General features: G+C 39.0%; 1 protein-coding gene across 5 annotated transcripts in view; it reads left to right on the top strand.

The window, feature by feature from the left end:
* Positions 1–22708, top strand: part of strn3 (striatin, calmodulin binding protein 3) — a 196807-nt gene that overhangs the window by 100140 nt on the left and 73959 nt on the right. For all 5 annotated transcript variants that reach the window (XM_043698050.2, XM_043698049.2, XM_087990043.1 and 2 more), the window contains one exon: positions 12255–12388. In XM_043698050.2, coding sequence (XP_043553985.1) covers positions 12255–12388 — 134 coding nt within the window. The remainder of the gene's footprint in view (positions 1–12254; positions 12389–22708) is intronic.

The following is a 22708-nucleotide window of genomic DNA, read 5'->3' as shown; positions in this document are numbered from 1 at the left end:
CATTTGGGAGAAGCTTATTCCTGAAATGTTATTCCAGTTCTGTTCAGGTTCCCTCTCCCACTATTTATTTCAGGTACATTGATGACTCTATTGATGGGGATCCCTGCTCTCACCCTGAATAGAAATTTCATCAGCTCTGCTTTCAACCTTTCTTTGTCTTCATATCATCTATTTCTCATCTGTTTTCTTCCATGTCTCATCTCTGGTGATACATTATCAACCAATGTCAACATTCAAGTGTTCCAGAATCAACATTGAGCTCAACAACTGTAGTTCATGGCTACTCCTTCCTTTTTTTTAGGCGGAAGCTGCTGGCTGTATTTTTGCTATTAAAATTTACAGCAACCCATATTTTGTTGCTATTACCTGTCTTGTGGTCTGTTTATCATTCAATCACTTCTATCACATGCCTTATCAATGACTTTTCTTCTTGTTTTCTCTTGCCCCTCAACCAAAAGCTATTATATCACCAACTTCTTTCTGGTTCTGATCAAAGGTCATCCACTTCAAATTTAACTTTATTTCTCTTTCTCCAAAAATGCTGCCTAATCTCTTTGGTATATGCAGCATTTTATGTTTCTGTTTCAGATTTTCAGCACTTGTAGTATTTTGCCTTTGTCAGTCTGACATGTTGGTATCTTCCCACCCTAACACATCTCTTAGCAGCCATAGCTACTCATGAGAATATGCAAAATGGAAAGGTTGTCACTACATATGTTTTTTGAAACTTTATTGCTGGAACAGCACAGCAGGTCAGGCAGCATCCAGGGAACAGGAGATTCGACGTTTCGGGCACAGGCCCTTCTTCAGGAATGAGCAGAGTGTTCAGCAGGAGAAGATAAAAGGTAGGGAGGAGGGACTTGGAGGAGGGGCGTGAAATGTGATAGGTGGAAAGAGGTCAAGGTGAGGGTGATAGGTCGGAGTAGGATGGAGGCAGAGAGGTCAAGAAGAAGACTGCAGGTCAGGAAGGCGGTGCCGGGCTGGAGGGATCCGGCTGAGACAAGGTGGGGGGAGGGGGGATGAAGAAACTGGTGAAGTCCAAGTTCATCCCCTGCGGTTGGAGGGTTCCCAGTCGGAAGATAAGACGCTCCTCCTCCGACCGTCGGGGAGGACCAGTTCAAAATACGTACAACACAGATGGCCTCCTTCTTCAAGGACCGCAATTTCCCCCCCGACGTGGTCGACGGTGCCCTCCACCGCATCTCCTCCACTTCCCGCTCCTCCGCCCTTGAGCCTCGCCCCTCCAACCGCCACCAGGACAGAACCCCACTGGTCCTCACCTACCACCCCACCAATCTCCATGTACAGCGCATTATCCGCCGTCACTTCCGCCACCTCCAAACAGACCCCAGCACCAAGGATATATTTCCCTCCCCTCCCCTATCAGCTTTCCGTAGAGACCACTCCCTCCGCGACTCCCTTGTCAGATCCACACCCCCCACCGACCCAACCTCCACTCCCGGCACCTTCCCTTGCAACCGCAGGAGGTGCAACACTTGCGCCCACACCTCCCCCCTCACTTCTCTCCAAGGCCCCAAAGGAAACTTCCATATCCGCCACAGATTCACCTGCACCTCCACCCACATCATCTACTGCATCCGCTGCAGCCGGTGTGGCCTCCTCTATATTGGGGAGACAGGCTGCCTACTTGCGGAGCGATTCAGAGAGCACCTCTGGGCCACCCGGACGAACCAACCCAACCAACCTGTAGCACAGCATTTCAACTCCCCCTCCCACTCCACCGAGGATATGCAGGTCATTGGACTCATCCACCGCCAAACCACAACAACCCGACGGTCGGAGGAGGAGCGTCTTATCTTCCGACTGGGAACCCTCCAACCGCAGGGGATGAACTTGGACTTCACCAGTTTCTTCATCCCCCCTCCCCCCACCTTGTCTCAGCCGGATCCCTCCAGCCCGGCACCGCCTTCCTGACCTGCAGTCTTCTTCTTGACCTCTCCGCCTCCATCCTACTCCGACCTATCACCCTCACCTTGACCTCTTTCCACCTATCACATTTCAACGCCCCTCCTCCAAGTCCCTCCTCCCTACCTTTTATCTTCTCCTGCTGAACACTCTCTGCTCATTCCTGAAGAAGGGCCTGTGCCCGAAACGTCGAATCTCCTGTTCCCTGGATGCTGCCTGACCTGCTGTGCTGTTCCAGCAATAAAGTTTCAACTTTGATCTCCAGCATCTGCAGACCTCACTTTCTCCTCGAAGACTACTTATGTTTGAACTACCAAAACAATGGCTCTGTGGTAACTAAGCAATACATGTTTGAAAAAAATTGATGTTTCTAACTAAATGATCAAAATTACAATGAACACTTGAATTCCTCAAGATGTTGTCATGTAGTGTAGAAATCCTATTTATCCCTTTCTCATGTGAAGTAGAATCCATGCTTCTCATTATAATACCAGAGGTCAGAAGCAAGACCCTGAAATAGATTTTTGTGGTTATTTTGGAAAGGAATTTTAGTTATTTAAATTTATATAATGTTGTATAAATTCTTTAGTGTTTTTAGAAATGTTTATTATGATTTTACATTGCCCACCTTTGTTTTAATAACATGCATTCTGCACCTCTTTTGTTCAGTGCAAAATTCCATAGTTTCCAATATTTCCGACTGGAATGTATTCATGTGAGATTGTTAGGAGATCATGGTGCTATCCCTTGAAATGGATACTTCAACAGTGTGACGGAAGGGCACCCACGCCCTTCCCAATTCTGTCTCGGCACTCTTCTCATGTAAAGTAGAAAATATGAGATTGGTTACATGATGGAATATGCATTTCCAGTTAATAGATCTTCATTATTATTTTCTTCCAGCATCTCTCTTTTATATTCAATCCTTTTTATCCCTTGATGATGTCCTACTGCAAATTTTCCTGCACTAATTACTCTTATTACATTGCCACGTGAATTTCTACTGTTAGACCTGTGAGCATGTGAGAAGAAGCTCAGTGGTTTATTATTAAGTGGCTCAGTATTTCAAAATATCAAAACTGATTTAATTATTTTTTATTCTCTGTGTGGGGGTTTGGAAGTCCTAAGTATTGTATTTTGGTAAAATTATGTTAGTATTTATTTTGAAGCAAGCATATTGAGACTTTTGCTATCAAATATATACAATGTTTCTGCACTTTTTATATGAATTTTTGGATAAGCTAAGCACATAATAAAATGATATATTTTCAGTATATCTTATTTGCTATCTTCAAAGCTACCTGGTAAAGATATGTCGACCCGTGGAATTTAATTGGTCTTATCACTCATCATTGCTTTGTTCTATATTTGGTGATTTTTTTCTATATTTGAATGTCTTCTCCAGGGCTTAAGTCTGACTAAACTTTATGGAAAACCTAGCTGACTTAAAGATAGAATATGTCTCCAACAGTTTGATATGCTGCATAATGTGAAGAGAGTGAGCATGTTTCCTGCTTGTGTGCTTGTTTGCTTCTCATTTTTGATCTGTACTACTGGCTATCAGTACAAAAAATAGAAGCATGTGCAAGTCTCTTGTCTGTACACCTTCTCATGGTGACACATGGAAACTGGATCCCTCTCACCCCAAGCTAAAAACCCTGAGGAATTTTGGTTCCCCAGACATCTGGTGTGCAGGCCAAGGGGTGTGTGGACAAGAGCCTTACTGCACATAAACCATACTCCTAACTATGGATTATAGCATTGTAAATACTTTGGGAGATTTGAAGGCTAAAGGAATAATCCCTGACAAAAATCATGGACTAGAAACTAGATGTGGACTAATCTCTAAATGTATTGTCTTTACGACAGTTCTTGTGACCAAGCTGGGGTCAGATATAGTGCTTTGAATTTCTTTGTCCCAACCAGATAGACAGTCTATACACTTTGCCACTGTTTTTGCTCTGGAGAGGTCACTCCAGTTTTGTTGCAGGGCATTAACAACAATGGAGACAGAAGATATGAGTGATAATCCCAGAATAGAAGGTGGATGTTCAGGGCTGTCTTTCACTGGCCGTTCACTCTCTTTGCCACAGGTGCACAGTGGTACCAGTGTGTAGCATCTACAAGATGTACTTAATCAATTCACCACAGCTTCTAAAACAGCACCTTCCTAATCCATCTCCTCGATCACCGGGAAGGACAAGAGAGCACTGCCACTTGTGAGATCTCCTCCAAGCCATGCCATCCTGATTTGAAACTGTCATATTAACTTCCTTTACTGTCACTGGGTCAAAATCCTGGAATTTCCTTCCCAACAGCACTGTTTGTATATCATGCCATAATGATCTGTAGTGGTTCAAGGAGGTGTCTTATACTTTCTCCAGGATAATTTGTGGTGAGCAATAAATGCTCGTCTAGCCAGCGATGCTGACATCCCCCTGATTAAGTTTTAAAAATTATATTTCAGAGGCTACTTGTAGCAACTCAGCAGTTTATGGTTGGGATCATTATAGATTAGATCATGAAATCATAAAATCTTGGACTTCTGCCAACACAAGGATAGCCTTTCATTCAGTCGCGTCTATACTGGCTGTATACAAAGCGGTTTACCTGTTGCTACTCCCCTGTCTTTTTGCTGCAGCCTTGCAGTTTTTGTTCCTTTTTCAGATAATCCAATTTCATGAATGCTGTGATTGAATCTGCCTTACAGATCCTAACCATTTGATGCATTGAAGAAAAATGTTGCCATTGCATCTTTTGCCAATTATGTTAAACCTGTTCCTCCTGGTTCTTAATCATTCTACTTAGGGAACAGTTGTCTCTGTCTACACTGTTCACAACCCCTCAGGATTTTGAAAATCTCTAGCCGATATCCTCTCAAATGTTCTCTCCTCCGTGCAGAACAGTCGCAGCTTCTATAAATATGTAGTTTAAGTACCAGATCCTTGAAATCATTCTTGTAAACTGTTACCCTGTGTTACCTCCAATCCATTCTAAAGTGTGATGCCCAGACCTGGACATAATATTCCAGTTGAGATTGAATCAGTACATTATGCAGGTTGGCCTCAATTTTGCTTTGTCAGCCCAAAACCCTATTTTTAATGTCTAGGAGTCAGTATGGGTTTTTAACCACATTCTTGATCAGCTCTGCCACCTCCAGTAATTTGTGCAAATAATTTGTACCCTTTTGCTCCCGACTTCCTGTTTTGAATTTATCCTTCTCTTGTTTCTGTTTTCTTACCAATTGAATAAATTCACACTCCTCTGCATTAAATTGCATCTGCTACTTGTCTACCCATTCCACTAACCTGTCTTTGTTCTTTTAAGGTCTTTGCAGTTCGCAGTGCTTTGAAATTTCGTCTTGTTGTTAAACTTCAAAATTGAGCAATTTCCACCACTGTCTAGGTCATTCAGTACATAAGAAGTACAGAGATCCTAGCACTGACCCTTTGAAATTCTATTATAAATCTACCTCTAGATCACTAGGCTCTGTTCACCACTACTTGGTGAACTTTGGTCGTCACTCAACCAAATTCATCTGTGCTACTTGTTCCATGAACTATAACATGTCCTTGTGTCACACTTATTCAGATGCTTTTGTACGTCCATAAACACTAAACGAACAGTATTAGTTTTATTAACCAATGTTACCCATCAAAAAAAACTTGCAGTGTAGTTAAATACAATTTTCGTGTGATTCCATGCCAGCTTTTCTTAACTAACCTGCATTGTCCAAGTGATTGTTAATTTTATTCCAAGACAATTTTTTTTTAAAGAAGTGTTTAGCACTTGCAATTTTCCAGTCCTTCAGCACCACCTATGTATTGAAGGAGGATTGGAAAATTATACCAGTGCTTCTGCAATTTTTACCTTACTTCCCTCAGCATCCTTGAATACATCTCATCAGTTTGTAGGGGCTTACCTTTAGGTATAGCTAGCTATCTGGTGCCAAATGCTTAATCAACTTCTAAGTTATCAAGTGTCTGAGGTACCTAGTGTTTCACTGTGACTTGGGCAACACCTTCTTGGATAAAGACAGATGCAGTATGCCTCTGCCTTGTGCCCCTCTGCACAAGTCTCCTTTTGGGTCCCCGATTGCTACAAAGCTCCATTTACCAAATCTTCTTTATTATTTTTATATATCTCAAAGATTTTTGAATGCTCTCTCTCAGCTACCAGTCCTTTTTCATATTCTATCTTTCTAAGGAGAGCCTGTGTTTTGGTTGCTGTTTTGTTTGTCAATTTTTGCTTCTGGTTTATCTGGGTTAAATCAAGTCTCATTCCATTGAAGTTGGCTCTCTCGTTATTTTTTCTACTCTGGTTTGCTCATTGTCCTTTTCCATTTCCAAACCTTATGACCCAATGATCACAGTTCCCTAAATGACCCCTGCACTTGGCCCACCTCATTCCCTGAAACCAGTCCAGCAGTTTTCTCCTTTCTGATTAGACTGGAAACGTACTGATAGAAAAAGTTCTATTTAACAGACTCCAGAAGATTTGACCCCCTCTGCTTTTTATTCTACTTTATCTTAATCTGTATTCACAAAATTGAACTCCCCCCATTATATACTGGTATCATTATGCTTGTTATTTCTCCCTGATTTTGTTAACTTCATGCCTTTGTCTTTTTCACTTCTTGGTGGCCCATGGGATACAATGAGTAATGTAATTATAGCCTTTTTGTACCTTAGCTGTGAGCAACTAGATTCTGTCCTTGACACCTCTGAGGTATCATCTTTCTCTGACACAACAGTGATTTCCTTCATCAAGAGTGCCACACTTCCTCCTTTCCTTCCTTTCTGGAACACCTCCTCCCATACCACTGTCACATTCACTCACACACACACACTCTCCCTCACACAAGTCTATGGGGTGAATTCGCATTTGCAGAATTGTAATTGCAGATACATTCTATTTGGTCAGAAAGCACACCTTCTGCAGGCAATCAATGCAAGCAGTTTATCCATGTAACATTTTAATCCTACTTTGGAAATAGGACCAGTCTGGCTCAAGATTGGGCTACAGACAGACTCTAATCTCACACCTTTGATGCACTGTGTGAACAGCGATCTCACTTTTTTTATAAAACCCTAAGTTATCTCGAGAATGTGACTGGAAAGGAGTTCTGTGATTTACATATTGACAAACTGAAACCCATTCTAAAACATTAATAGGAATCTAGATTTGTTCAATATATTGTTTTAATTGCATGACACAGTGATCTTTTGCTATAAATTCTGTCTTATGAACCTGCTGAATGATGAAGGAGCAGCACTCCGAAAGCTAGTACTTCCAAATATATCTGTTGCACTCAACCTGGTGTTGTGTCCTTATATTTAGTAAAGGAAGCTTATCTGTCTTTAAAATGGACAAAGAATCTGTTTAAAAGTCTCATGACTGTACTTGACGATTCATCTCGTGTTGTGACCATACTGTAATTATCTCAGGAAGTAAGAACATGATGTTTTGAAATACTATGAAATTTCCAAGAAATTTTTAAGTGGTTTTCCTGAAATTGTGAATAGAATTGTGAATTACCAGATCTGACCGTAAGAGCCTTCGAAGCTAATCACCTGAGACAGATAGAATGTTAATTATCCACACTAAAAGATAATGGACGGTCCTCCTGGGTCTGTGCCCCAGGCCTAACTTAGCACTTTAAGCTGGAAGCATGATATGACAGATTGTAGGGAGTAGCCATTTTACATTTTGACCTGCATGAAGTCTGGCTGCAATCAGCTTCTCTGAACAGAGACTGATAAAGACATCTTGATGCAGTCACTGCTTCTCAGCAGCGAGACAGGAAGAAGGACGCAAGTCTATTTGTACTGAACCAGGTACCAAGAGCAACAAGATACAATTTCATAAAATATAAAACAGAGGAACCTTTATTTGCCACCTGTACCTGTTTTGTTCACTTGTGGGAGCAACTTCCAACTGCAGAAATTACAATACCTGTTGAATTCTGACTTCATGTCTTTGGAAATGGAGACTTGAAGCCAGTCACCGGCCTGCAACAATAAGAGGCTAATCTAAATTCCAATTTTTATAAGTACCTTACCTTTATGTGTGGATTTTTGACTAGTGACATGGTCACTTTTACTTGAATAATAACAGCCAAAGTTTTTAAACTAGTCTTTAGCTTGTTTAAACATAAAGCCATTTTGCTGGTTATTTTTAAATTAAAACTTTCAAACTAAAATGGGGCTACCAGTGAGCTACACAAAATTGGTAACTCAGAGACCACTCTCAGGGCATGTGATCAAAGCACTAATTAGTCTTTATTACTTTTCCGTCTTATTCTGACCCCACACCAACTGTTTTCTATTTTAGTACAGCCTGTCTCTTTCCGTTCTTAGTGTATTTTAGGCAGGGAATTTTGGGACCTGTTACATTTTGATCTGTTGAACTGACAAAATCAAATACCACTGAACCAATTCTGCATATATTTGAAAAGTCTGTGTTAAACTCTCTTTTATGCCTTTTGTCTGGGAGATAACAATAACCAGTTTGATATCAGCATGGACCTGCTTCCAAGACTTTGGCTTTAGCTTGCTGTTGCAATTCCATTAGCGCACAAACATTTTTAAAGTGGCTATCACTAAATCGAAATCTGGATTAAAATAAATAATTTTGGATATGTGTTATTCAGAGCTGCCTTCTAACCCATGCTCAGAATTTAGTAAGTAAATTCAACCCAATTGAGCTTGTAATTACCACTGTTATTGTAGAGTGTGCAAACCAAAATACAACCTAGATTGCTCATCATCCAAATGTTTCTGTACAATTGATGGAAAAATGTCTAATCAAAACAAAACTTTTGTGTATGTGTTTAAATTCTATGCAATCTTCAGCCATTTTTTGTTCCATGTTATCTGTTCAGTAAAGCAACATTTCTAACCAAGTATTTTCATTTAGCTATAGCACCAAATGTTGCTCAGTGTATCATTGAGATTTTTTTACTCGGTCGCATCAAAGGAATTTGTAAATAATAGTTAGTTAATCTGAAGTAGCTTTTGAAGTATTATATATTGCTTTGGAAAGTTATGTAGATTTAACGCCTGCTAATGACAACTGGTTTGTTTCTACTGCAAATTACAATTGCAGGTCAAGTAACAGATCTGGGTGACTGCTTTGTGTCTTGGATTTTAATAATTCTTCATGCAGCAAATTATTTTAATTCACATGAATATGCCTAATAGTTTAAAACTTAAGGTGGTAACATTGTCGAAAAGCATTTGGTGTAGAAGCACTTAGTGAAATGTGAAAGACCTGTTTCTGCTGGGTGGAACAGGCAAATTTAATTTATCAGTTTATCAGTGCGAAACCTGATTTTGGAGAAGTGTAATTATTTTGAACTTCCGTATATTGTGTAGATAGAACACCAAGATATGTTTTCACAATCAGATCACAATCCTGAATTGACGGTTCATAACCCCATGCACATCCATGCTCTTTCTTAAACAAAAATCAGTTCTTCTGTTCCCAGTTGCAGGAAAAATTGCCATGATTTTGTTACTTTACAAAATCAAAGAGACAACTTTTCAAACAGATTTGCAGGATTGAAATAGAAATTAAGCATTGATCTTGTTATAATCCTCCACTAAAATCCAGCTGTATTAGAATAAATTAATTTGCCTTTCTACTTTAACAGTTCGGTATTTAAGCGTGAACTTCTCCAGTTTTATATAGCTAGGCAGATGTTTAGAAAAATGTCTAAGAAATAATTTGTTATAAAGCAGTGAAGTGATTACAGTGTTTTGCCAGCAACGTTTGGTTGAATGTTAAGTAACTTCATAAATTGTATGAAACTTAACCTGTTAGAGTTTGTATGTCTTACATGTGTTCTGTCTCATGCCCCCATTTAATGATCCTTTAAACTTCTGTTCTTCCCTAATTAAGAAGATGACAAGACTGATAACCTGCACCATAAATGTTAGATGGAATGTGCATGAGAATTATCTTGGTTGATGTGACTTATTCTACTTCATTTCCTTCTCTTAGATGGATCATGCAGCTTCTGCTAAGAATCTCCCTCTCTCTATCGCTTTTCTACTTCCACCTATAGTCGAACATTGGTCTACACTGCTGTGTCGCTGGTATTTAATTTAGCAGATTATATGCATAACAATGGACAAGCTAACAGCATCTTGAAAATATAAGAGGAATCCCAATTACTTGACATTTTATTCCTGTTTTGAAAGTGGACTGCTACAGTTCACTTGATTGACTCGTTCCATTGTTTGCAATAATAATAGCAGTTGAATGGATTTTGAAATTGTACGTGGTTTCCACATGTAAGTCTGCTGGAGCAGTACTGTTGCAGTGAAACTTTCTGGCACTCAACTTTTTTTTTAAACTGTTTTTGTTTTGAATCGTTCCTCTGTTTACTTTGTCAATTATCTAGTTCTTTTCTATTTGGCTTTCTTTCTTTAGCTTCTGTTTCACATGGTTAGTTCTCCCATATTTTCATTTGTTTTCATTGGCTTGTGATGGAGGGAAATGGAGGTTCAAATTCGAAATTGGTAAAGAATGAGCAAGAAGGAAGAATAATCAATTTGCAGCAGAGGCACAATATTTCTCATGTTAAGGACAAAGGGAAATGGATGAGTTTAAATTGATTACTTTTCTCCTCTTGAGTCCAAGATGAGAAGTTTTGGTTTGGTTTACTCCTTTTTGTTTTCTTATTCCCATCACTTTTTGAGGTAGGTTAAGGGGTGTTCAGATTCCATTTTTTTGAAATAGACACATAACAAAATTCTTTAATATAAAATCAAGGGTAGAATTTATTAATAAAACATTCAGAACATGGGGAATTGCTTTATTCGCCCAACTATCCAAGGCAGATAATGTTTATTTGACTTAAAGTCCAGTGAGTGGATATCCAATTGGGAGTCTGTCTGTTGGCTGATCTTGTAGCATTTCTGGGATGGAAATGGGTCATAGTCAAAGGTGCAGCAGTATTTCTTGTACTTGGATAATTTAGTCTAATTCGGTCGGCAAAGTCTAAGGTTCTTTGTGGCGATGACACTTTTGAGAGGGAACAAGAGAGGGCAAACAGGTCTCCTAGTTGCCTGGAACCACTGACATCAAATACTTAGAATTCCAGAACTGTACATTTAAGCAATTCAAACAGGTTGGATTTCAGTCATGCGATAATTACAAGCATTTCACTTGTTGCGGGCCCATCTTGGTGGGCTAATTGGAAGGCCATTAAGATAGCGGTATAATTTGTATCTGTCTTTTGAAGTTTCCATGATGATAAGGTAAGTAAAGGCATTGGCATAATTGTAGCAAAATGGGTCTTGATGTTTTCCTTTGTCTAAAGCTGGCTGGAAGCAGACAGCTCTCTGGCACCTCATTTCCAAATATGTCATGTCAGCTTTAGCTGGGATGTTAATGCGATTCAAGAGATTCTGAAAATGCAATCATGTAATTGGCTTTGGTCATTTTTTGAATTCAGCAAAGTTGTCCACTTGTGGAAGAAACTGAATTTAAATACATAATCATAGAAAATAATACTTTTTTTGGAGTAGGTTCTCTTCATGCCCTCTAACCATGACAGTGGAAAAGCCTTACATTTTTATATGTTTTAATAAATGTTGTATCGGGAGAGAACCCTTAAATTATGAACAGTAAAATGGACATTAAGAAAAAATGTGTTAACATGGATTATTTTACAGAATTGTTGAAACCTCTTCGATTTTTTTAAAATCTTGGATAATGTTTCACTACAACTTTGTATTACACTTGTTACACAGATTTGGTTGAACAATACAGCACAAAAGGAGGTCAAATGATTCTGTGTGTCTAGAAGAGTGAGTCAGCTCATCCTGTTCCCCTGTTTTCACCAATGAACATTAAACTTGTTTCATATTATCAATTTCCTTTTTGAAATCTACAGTTGAATCTTCCAGGTTGCTTATGAAAAAATGTCATTGTTTTTGGATTTGTTACTGATACTTTATTTGTTTAGTGTTTTTCTTGTTTGTACTTTTCACGTGTTCTGGGTTCAATTTAAAAATAAGCAGCTTACCTCCAAGACTTACAAAGTATTGCTCTAAAATTGGGTTTGATGTTAATTGGAACTTTTGTTTCTGATGAAACACTGAGGCTATCTTTTGGAGTGAAAGCATTAATATTAGTTTGCTAGTATACAGGAAAAGAAGTTTTCCCGACATTTGAGAAATTGAAGCATTGGAAAAAAAATCAGTGTTTTAATAATGACATGTTATTAGGGATACATTAATAAAAACAGGTTCTGCGATTTTTTTTTTCCATTTGATTTATGTACTTAATGTTAAATAATTGTTTTTTTTTTCAAATAGCTGAGCCGCTGGCTTTTCCCTCTGGAACTGGCAAATCATTTATTATGGGTCCCGATGATGTGCTAGAAAGTGTCTTGGGCCTTGGTGACCTTGCAGACTTGACAGTAGCAAATGATGCAGACTTCAGTTATGATGTAAGTATCTGAACTAATATTACCTCAGTATATTCTAATTTTGCATTTTTTGTATTTGAACAGCCATAAATGTTTTGCATCATACTTCTCTGATAAAATTGATATGAGGTAGCTTATTTTCAAGACTGTTAGAAATAACACTAATCAGAATAATCTCTTTTATCTTTACTTTCTATTAGCATATTTATGTGTCACAGTATAGAGAAGAATAGGAAGAACTTGCATTTATTTAGCCTCTTTTATGACTTTGTGACATGTCATACTTAATTGTTATAATGCGGAAAACTGTGCCAGCTAAGTTTCACACAACAAAGTTCCAGAAACAGCAGTGAAGTAGTTTTATTTTTTTTTGGAGAATTTGGATGTGGGATAAATGTTGACCAGTGCATCTGGAGAACTCATGAAAAAGCAAAATACTGCAGATGCTAGAAATCTGAAACAAACAAAGAATGCTGGAGGTGAGTCATATCAGATTTGAAACATTAACTCTCTTTCTCTCTCTCTCAGACCTGCTGAGTTTCTCCAACATTCTCTGTTTGTTTCACCTAGAAAGTTCATTTGTTGTTCTTCAGATAGTGCAATGTGACATTTTGCTGGCAAACAGCTTATCAGTTTTGATGTCTTGTCAAACAGTGCACCAATGTTTCATTATTTGACTGTAATGTCAGCCAAGATTATCCTCAGCCCACGGAGAGCTGCTGCCCCATCAGGCCAGCAGCTCATGACCTCAGCAGTCTCAGAACACGGCAGGCAATGTCCACTGTGATTTCACAGGGTGGGGGTCCAACGAAGAAGGGTATCTAGGAATCAGCAGCAAGGGAAGGCTCCAGTATCCCCTCTCCCTTCTGATGACACACCCATCCCCAGGAGATGACAAGCTGGCCACTTAGTTTTGCCTGTTGTGCTTGCTGCAAGATGGCAGCCACAGACACAGCTAGATTAATACCTGTAGCAGAAAGATGAAGCCCTGAAGTGGTCATTAATTGAAATCATTCTCATGAATCTCTCCTGCACTCTGTTCAATATCTTTGCATCCTTACCAAAGTACAGCCCCCAGAACAGGACATGGTATTTCAGCTGAGGCTGGACCAATATCTTCTACAAATTAAGCATAACATCCTTGCGTTTGTATGCTATGTCCTTAATAATAAAGCTTAGGATGCTAAACACTGTCTTCTATCGATCCTAACTCAATGAAAAGTGCAGGAGGGCATGCCAGAAGCAGCACCAAGTATATCTAAAAATGAAGTATCAACCTTGTGAAGCTACAAAGCCACCTGTGTGTAAACAGCAGCATGTGATATACAGAGCTAAGTGATTTCACAACCAACAGATCAGATCAGATCAGATCTAATTTCTGCAGTCCTGCCACATCCCCTTTATCAGTGATGGGAGTGGCCAGCACATCAGACCAAAAGGTAAGGCTGAAGCATCCACAGCAATCTTCCACCAGAAGTGCTGCGATGTGTGATCTGTATCGACCTTGTCAGGAGATCCATAGCATCACAGATGCCAGTCTGAAGCCAATTTGATTCACCTTCATGTGGTAATAAGACATGGCTAGAGGCACTAGACATTCCAAAAACTATGGGGCCTGCCATCATTGTGTTAATAGTACAGAAAACTTGTTCCAGAACTTGCTGCAACCATAGTCCAACTGTTCCAGTACATCTACAACACTGGCATCTACCCAAATGCATTGAAAATTGCCCTGATGTGTCCTGTACCCAAAAATAAAATCCCACCCAGCCAGTTAAAACTCCATCAATTTAATCTTAATCACCAGTAAAGTGGTGGAACTGTCATGAACAATGCAAATGGGAGATAGTGATCTAGTGACGTTGTCACTGATCTATTATTCAGAGATGCAGGTAATGATCTGGGGACACTGGTTCTAATCCTGTCATGGTAGGTGATGGAATTTGAATGCAATATAAGCCTGGAAATAAGAGTCTAACGATGACTATGAAACCATTGAATGTCAAAAAAAGCCCATCTGGTTCACTAATGTCCTTTAGGGGGAAAGAAATCTGTCCTTACCCAGTCTAACCTACATGTATCTGCAGATCCACAACAATGTGGTGGACTCTTATCTGAGAATTAGGAATTGGCAATAAATGCTTGCTCAGCCAGTGACACCCACATCCAATGAATGAATTTTTAAAATAGTTTCCGTTGCCCCTTAATTTCGTGTGTTACTGCCATGGCTAACAGCTCTTAAAACCAACTTGTATTCAGGACAGCCTTGAAATGTTCTTGTAAACACGCACTTTACCATAATTTAATCTTTTTTCTGCTGTTTTAATGAATAAGTGAAAATTGTGTTTGTGGTGATTTTTGTGTCAGCTACTATTAATCAGCATTAGTCACACGTGAAGAGTACAAAAATTGAGCTACGTTTGGTTTTCACACCCACAGGATTTTTAATTTGTTCCATTAGGCATTGATCTCATGATCTATTTACGTGCACACATGTATTGTAGCATTGTATGTTTTTTCTGTTGGTCACATAGTGAGTTCACAGTATCACCAGATTGCCTTTGGCCGATGTCAGATTAAGAATAGGTCCTTCACCATCAGTGTAAAGTCATCTTATTCCAATTGGAAATCTCTCCTAACAAAAATGGGGCATGGATTGCGTGGTCTTGTTACCTGTGACATTGAACCATTGATGTGCTTTTAAAAATGAGAAAAAGTTAAAATGAAAACAGTTGCATCACCATAGTAATTATGTGTGTAAATGGTTTTGTTCTGTTTGAAAATTGTTTTGCCATGTCACATGGATTTTCATCACATTGTTTCTAAAGATTGGCTTTTAGTGCCATTAACTTCAGATTCTTGGGGCATTGGGACCACTTCTGGGTCTGGAAAGGTTGAGTTGCATTTCAACAAGACTGAGACCAATGTCTTCATGGGAAACTTCACTAGTCTGATTGGGAGAATATAAATAAATTAGAAGGCATTGGGTGCCAATACATAGAAGTAGGGAAGAAAAATGAAAGAGTTAGTCCATACCAGAGAAGGAACAAAGACCATATTAGTTAGCAGTGAACTAAAGATAGTGAGAAATTCAGAAACTAGGTAGTGATGCACATATGTAAACGTGCAAAGTCTAGTGAATAATAGTTGGTAAGCTAAAATCACCACCAATACAAGACAATGTAAGAGGAGGCATGACTTAAAAATCTTGGAGTGAGTATTCAAGGATATAAAGATTTTGAAAAAATAGAAAAGAAGGTAAAATACTATATGATGTGCAAAATAGATGATATTCTTGAAGGAGCAAGAACTGATCAATTTAATTAGTGCTATGAAGAAACAATAGGATTACACTAGTGGAGATATTCTGTAGCCTCCAACTGACAAGAGGAGAAGCAAGTATGCATAAAAATCTCGGGAGAACTATCAAGTGATGATATATGTACTTTAATTATCGATTTGGAACGTTAAAGGGAGAAGACATTCTGAAATGTGTTTACAAGAATCTCCTTGGCCATTATTTTCTCAGTATAATTAGAAACACTATTTTTGCACCTGATGCTGGAGAAGAAGGTGGGCTGTTTCAACTAGTGCCATTGAAGCAGTTAGGAAAGATTGATCACTGTATCATAAGCTAACTAGCAGTGCAGAGGAAGAAATAACAGTTCTTCTCAATGGTACCAGGAATGGGCTATTTCAGTTACAAGATGAAATTGGGAAAGTTAGAGTTATTCTCCCTGGACAAAGGAAACTGAAGGGAGATTTGATAAAATACAAGATTATGACAAGTTTGGAATAAGATAGACCAGGAAAAACTCATCATATTACCTTGATCCAAAGACTGGATGCTTATAAATTTAAGATTATGAGCAAGAGATTCAGGGTGATGCAAAGAAGAACCTTTTTACACAGCAAATGCAATGACCTGGAACTCCCCTACACGATTAGTAGAATTAGAGATGATCAATGAATCCAAAATGAAATTATGTAGTTGCTTGAAGGAAATAAATTCGCAGAGCTATGGCAATAGAGCTTGGGGAATGGATTGCTATACAAGGGGTTGGCATAGAGTTGATGGATTGAATGGCCGCCTTGTGTGCTGCAAATGATTCCATTATAAGCTAAAGAACAAAAACATATTTGTAAAAGGAAACTAAACATCTAATAAATATCCAGTATGTCCTTTAAAACACATAGGAATAATAGTTTATTATACTCTGGCCAAGGGAAAGAATGGCAGAATTTTGTTTCCATCAAAAAATTCACTTGTGGTATTTCATCTGCACTTTTAAAGAAGAGTCATTACGAGCAAAACACATTTGTAATCCTTATAATCAATTTTTTAATGTTAATTGATGTTTTCCTCTTCTGCCTTACTGCAATTATGCAAAACTATTCCTGAGAATTCCTCACTGATTTCTTTTACATGGTAAATTTCACAATGAATTATATTATTAGTGGGGTACAATCTACTGTTTATGATTATGATTTTTGATTTTTTTTAAAGTACGTTGTCTTCTTACAACAATAGCTCAGTGAATATTCAGCAGATTCAATACACTTTGCTACTACTATCTGCATCATGAAATTAGATGCATCTTTGCAAAGTTTTCGATTTTGCTGCCTTCAGCAAAACACTTTGTGGCAATCAGCTGCAAGTTCTCCTTACTTCCTTTAGTATATCTTATGAATTTTCAGGGATGTGTGCTTCACTGGCTGGGCCATGATTTATTGGCCACCCCTAGTTGCCTTTGAGATGATGATGGTGAACTATCTTTTTAAACCACTGCTGTCTGTTCAGTGTAAGTACACCTTCAGTGCTATTGGGAGGGGATTTCCATGATTTTGACCAAGCAACAGTCAGGAAATAGCAAGATATTTCCAAGTTTGTATGGTACATGGCTTGGAAAGGAATTTTCAGGTGGTGGTGGTGGTGTTCCTGTGTATCTGTTGCCCTTATCATTAAAAATGATATTGGGTGTAGGTTTGGAAGAAGCTGTCTGAGAGGCCTTTGTGAATTTCTGCATCAGTAGAGGAGGGAGGTGAATGTTTGTGCACATGGTGCAAATTGAGCAGGTACCTTTTTAAATTGTCAGTGGCACTTCTGAATGTTTGCAGACTTACCGTTGATTTGTGTCTGCGTTTTTAATTACTAGTAATGGCATCCTCCAACTCACATGTTGCTACTAGTTTTCAATCAGGTGAGATTCAGCAAAATCCTTTGGTTAAAAAGATTGATTGATAATTTCTCTTTCTGCAAAGTCCAGCCATTGGCATTGATGTGTCATTGCTCATAATCATGTTCTTGAATGAACGCTTTTGAACAGATATCTGTTGCTAACTTTTACTGCTGTTAATTTTGGTTCTCAATGCCAACACAGTGGATTTTCCACATATCTTAGCTATTATTTCTTTTATTTGGAAGGAGCCAGGAACTAAAGCTGCAAACCTTGACATTAAAACACTTTGGCATGCAGTAAACTAAAAATAAACTTGGGTTGAGATCCAAAGACAGGTATCAGGGAACTGGTTCTTGCAGAACTATTACAATACTAAGAAATCATTGTTGACTCCTTTCACATGAAGGGCACACAATTTTTCAACATGAGATCTATCCATTCAGCTTTCATTCAAAATGCCCCTTTAAATACTAGTGACTTTTGTAATATGCCAGACTCATAAAAGGCCTGTTTTCTGTTGGATTTTGCTATTTGAATGATGGATACTGAGACAATGTTGTTAGACGAACTGCCCTTTAGATCAGAAATTAAAACATCTCGACATTCCAGTCTCAGGAGAGACAGGCACTTTTTGATGTACACCAAGAAACACAAGATCATGATCATCACTCAACCAGCCTACTGTTCATAACTAATCCAACAAGACAATCATATTATTTCTACAGGAAATTACTTTAAAGCTCTTTTAAATGCTGGCTTTGCCTTAACTGGATTGTTGCGTCCAGTTCTGGGCACTGCAGTTTAGGAATGATTTGAAAGCATTTAGAGAGGGTGCAGATAACTCTTTTCGGAATGATTGTAAGTATGACGATCTTCATATATTGGAAACATTGCAGTTGTTCTCCTTGGGGAAGGGAAGGTGGAGAGGATTTGATGGACATATTCAAAGTCTTGATGGAACTGGACAAATTGTATAGGAACAAGCTGTTCCCATCAAGACTGAGAACACAGTTCAAAGGAAATTGACACAAGAAGCAGTAGTGATATGAGGAAAAATTTTTTCCTGCAAGAATGCTTATGAACTGGAATGTACTGCCTGAGAGTATGTTGAAGGCAGTGTTAATTCAGGATATCAAAAGGGAATTTGATCACTAGCTAAAGGAAAGGTTTGCAGGATTACAAGAGGTATGGTGTTTCTGGAGGAACAGCACCTCACTGATTTTTTTATCTCTTTTTTTCCTAATGACTCGTGTGATTGAATCTTCCTGGGTCCTTTTAAGAACTTCAGAGTTGAATTTACCAGCCACACCTGTGTATTGAGTATTGGGTAGAAACTATTGCCCTTGCCAGAAGGATCATGAACCAGGGGATATTGATTCAAGGCGATTGGCAAATGACTCAAAGGACAACAAACAAAACCATTTTTTATATGTGATAGGCTCGAGAAGCCATTGTTTTAAGAGTGTGGTGGAGTCTGATTAAGTTAGGGCATTCACATTGGAATTGGATAATATCTGAAGGCAGATAATTTGCAAGCCTATGGGAAATAAGCGGGGAAGTGAGACAAGCTGAGAAACTCTTTTAGAAAGCTGGTACACAAATGATAGGTTGAATGGCTTCCTGTGCTGCAAAAACTCTGATTCTGTTCACTGAGTAATTATAAATCATGATTTATTGATCAAAGTTTGTGCGAAGATTTGTAGCTCGGGTGCTCGTTGCTGTGTTCTGTTCGCTGAGCTGGAAGTTTTTGTTACAAACGTTTCGTCCCCTGGCTAGGCGACATCATCAGTGCTTGGGAGCCTCCTGCGAAGCGCTTCTTTGATGTTTCCTCCGGTGTTTATAGTGGTCTGTCCCTGCCGCTTCCGATTGTCAGTTTCAGCTGTCCGCTGTAGTGGTTGGTATATTGGGTCCAGGTCGATGTGTTTGTTGATGGAGTTTGTGGATGAATGCCATGCCTCTAGGAATTCCCTGGCTGTTCTCTGTCTGGCTTGCCCTATGATAGTAGTGTTGTCCCAGTCGAACTCCGTGTGTGGCTACTAAGGATAGCTGGTCGTGTCGTTTCGTGGCTAGTTGATGTTCATGTATGCGGATTGTTAGCTGTCTTCCTGTTTGTCCTATATAGTGTTTAGTGCAGTCCTTGCATGGTATTTTGTACACTACATTCGTCTTGCTCATGTTGGGTATCAGGTCCTTCGTTCTGGTGAGTTGTTGTCTGAGTGTGGCTGTTGATTTGTGTGCCGTTATGAGGGTATACAGGAAAGCCACACACACAGACCAAGTCCTAAACTATGAAAGTAACCACCCCAACACACACAAACGAAGCTGCATCAGGACACTATTCAAAAGGGCCACAACACATTGCAGTACACCAGAACTGCAAAAAGAAGAAGAGGAACACCTATACAAGGTATTTGCCAAAAACTGATACCCGCGCAACTTCATCAACAGATGCCTAAGAGAAAGACCACGGAACGAGGACATACCACAACCAAAAGGACTAGCCACACTACCATACATCAGGAGCATCTCGGAACTGACAGCCAGACTACTGCGACCCCTAGGACTCATAACAGCACACAAACCAACAGCCACACTCAGACAACAACTCACCAGAACGAAGGACCCGATACCCAACATGAGCAAGACGAATGTAGTGTACAAAATACCATGCAAGGACTGCACTAAACACTATATAGGACAAACAGGAAGACAGCTAACAATCCGCATACATGAACATCAACTAGCCACGAAAAAACACGACCAGCTATCCTTAGTAGCCACACACGCAGACAACAAGCAACATGAGTTCGACTGGGACAACACTACTATCATAGGGCAAGCCAGACAGAGAACAGCCAGGGAATTCCTAGAGGCATGGCATTCATCCACAAACTCCATCAACAAACACATCGACCTGGACCCAATATACCAACCACTACAGCGGACAGCTGAAACTGACAACCGGAAGTGGCAGGGACAGACCACTATAAACACCGGAGGAAACATCAAAGAAGCGCTTCGCAGGAGGCTCCCAAGCACTGATGATGTCGCCTAGCCAGGGGACGAAACATTTGCAACAAAAACTTCCAGCTCGGTGAACAGAGCCACAGCATAATTTATTGACTATAAGCTGCTTTTGGATATCCCGAGAACATGAAAGATGACATTTTTGTGCAATTCTTATTAATTTGGTTTGATTTATTAGTTTCACATGTACCAAGATACAGTGAAAAGTATTGTTTTGCTTGTTATCCATAAAATCATACTTACGTACGTAAATTAAGGTATAGAACAGAGTGCAGAATATCGTGTTACAGTTGCAGAAAAAGATCAATTCTAATATGAGACTACATTCACTCCATTCATAAGTCTGATAACAGCAGGGAAGAAGCTGATCTTGAATGTTTTGGTATGTGTTTTCAAACTTCTGTATCTTCTGCCTGATAAAGAGTGGAAGAGAGTATAACTGGGGTGGGAGGGGCCTTTGCTGTTTGCTATATTGGCTGTTTTCTCAAGTGGCAAATATACAATCATAGAGGGCAAGTATACAATCATAGAGATGTACAGCATGGAAAAGACCCTTTGGTCCAACTCATCCATTCCGACCAGATATCCTAAATTGATCTATTCCCATTTGCCAGTACTTGGCCCATATCCCTCTAAACCCTTTCTATTCATGTCCCATCTAGATGCCTTTTAAATGTTGTTAAGACAGAGTCAATGGAAGAAAGGCTGGTTTTCATGACGGACTGGGCTCCGTTCACAACTCTCTATAATTTCTTTGGTCTTTGGCAACGCAGTTGCCAGACCAAGCTGTGATGTGTCCATATAATTTGCTTTCAGTGGTGCATCTTTAAAAGTTGGGAGATTCATTGTGAACATGCCGAATTTCTTTAGCCTTCTGAGGTGTTGGTGTTGTACAATGTCCACTTAGAATGAGGAATACTTCTGATGTTATTCAGCTCAGTGATAGAGAATATGCATGAATGTTTGCTTCAGCCATTAATGTTGCCTAATTTACAATGTAACTTCAAAAGTTAGGCTTGCAAATATGATTGCCAAAATTGTCCCGCAATAGATTTGGACAATGATTTTGTGTAACCATTCTGTTGAGTACGTATGGATTTTGCAATATAGATGAACCCTATCAATGTAAATCCTTGTAGAGGATTAGATTTCAGTATTAAGAACTTATTCTTAACTTCTAGCAATGTTTAATAGAAGACTTCGCTTCCATGATTTTTTTGATTTCAATTTTCTGTAGATCAAAGATTGCCTTCCACCTGTTTTAAAATTGTGCTTGCTGGGAAATTGATTGCAAAATGAAACATTTTCTAATTGTTAGTAAGCATGAGTTAGTTAAAGAGATAGAAATGCATTTATTTGCATGAATTCATTTTGATGCATTGACCGTTTATTCTATCCTTTTTAATGATTCCTAACAGGATACTTTAGAAAGTTTGAAGAGAAACATGAACACTCAGCAATTAAATGACATGGCATTCAGCCACCAGTTTTAAATAAAAACAAGCTAGTATATATAAAAATTAAAGCACACTATTAACTCAATACTACAACTTACAATTACTTATGCTATGAGCTCCATTCTACCTAATTATTACTGCTGAAAATGACATTTTGTTGAAAATTTTTGACTTGCACTCAACTCATCAGAACAACTTACGGGAAATGCCAATGCAAGGGGAAAACAACATTAATTCTATATGCAAGAAGAGTGTTGGTTGGTTCACAAACTGACTGTGGTAGGGACATAGCTTGGAGAATGAAGAAAATAATGATAGCTGATAATTAACTACCAAACTTTGCTTAAATTTTAACTCAGGCCTCTATCAAGTGGAATCTATGTAACAGCCAATCAGCACTCCTGTTTCATTCAGTAGAACTATTGTTCTCCTTTCCTTTTGATATTTCTTGTGAATTATTGTGATGAGTGTAAAACAAAATGTTTCTCTTCAGAAAATTTAAGTTCCGGACTACTAAATGACTATCTTTACTTGCCTCCTTTATGCATCATAACAATCCTTAAAATTCATTCAATTAGAGTCAGAGATACACAGCAACTAAAAAGACGTTTCGGTCCAACTGGTCCATGGCGACCAGATATCCTAAGTAAATCCAGTCCCATTTGCCAGCATTTGGC

This window comes from Chiloscyllium plagiosum, unplaced genomic scaffold (genome assembly GCF_037043375.1).
Source record: "Chiloscyllium plagiosum isolate Xiang-an unplaced genomic scaffold, Cpla_swu_hap1 HiC_scaffold_8, whole genome shotgun sequence".
Classification (NCBI taxonomy): Eukaryota; Metazoa; Chordata; class Chondrichthyes; order Orectolobiformes; family Hemiscylliidae; genus Chiloscyllium; species Chiloscyllium plagiosum.
This window is presented reverse-complemented; position numbering and strand designations above follow the sequence as displayed.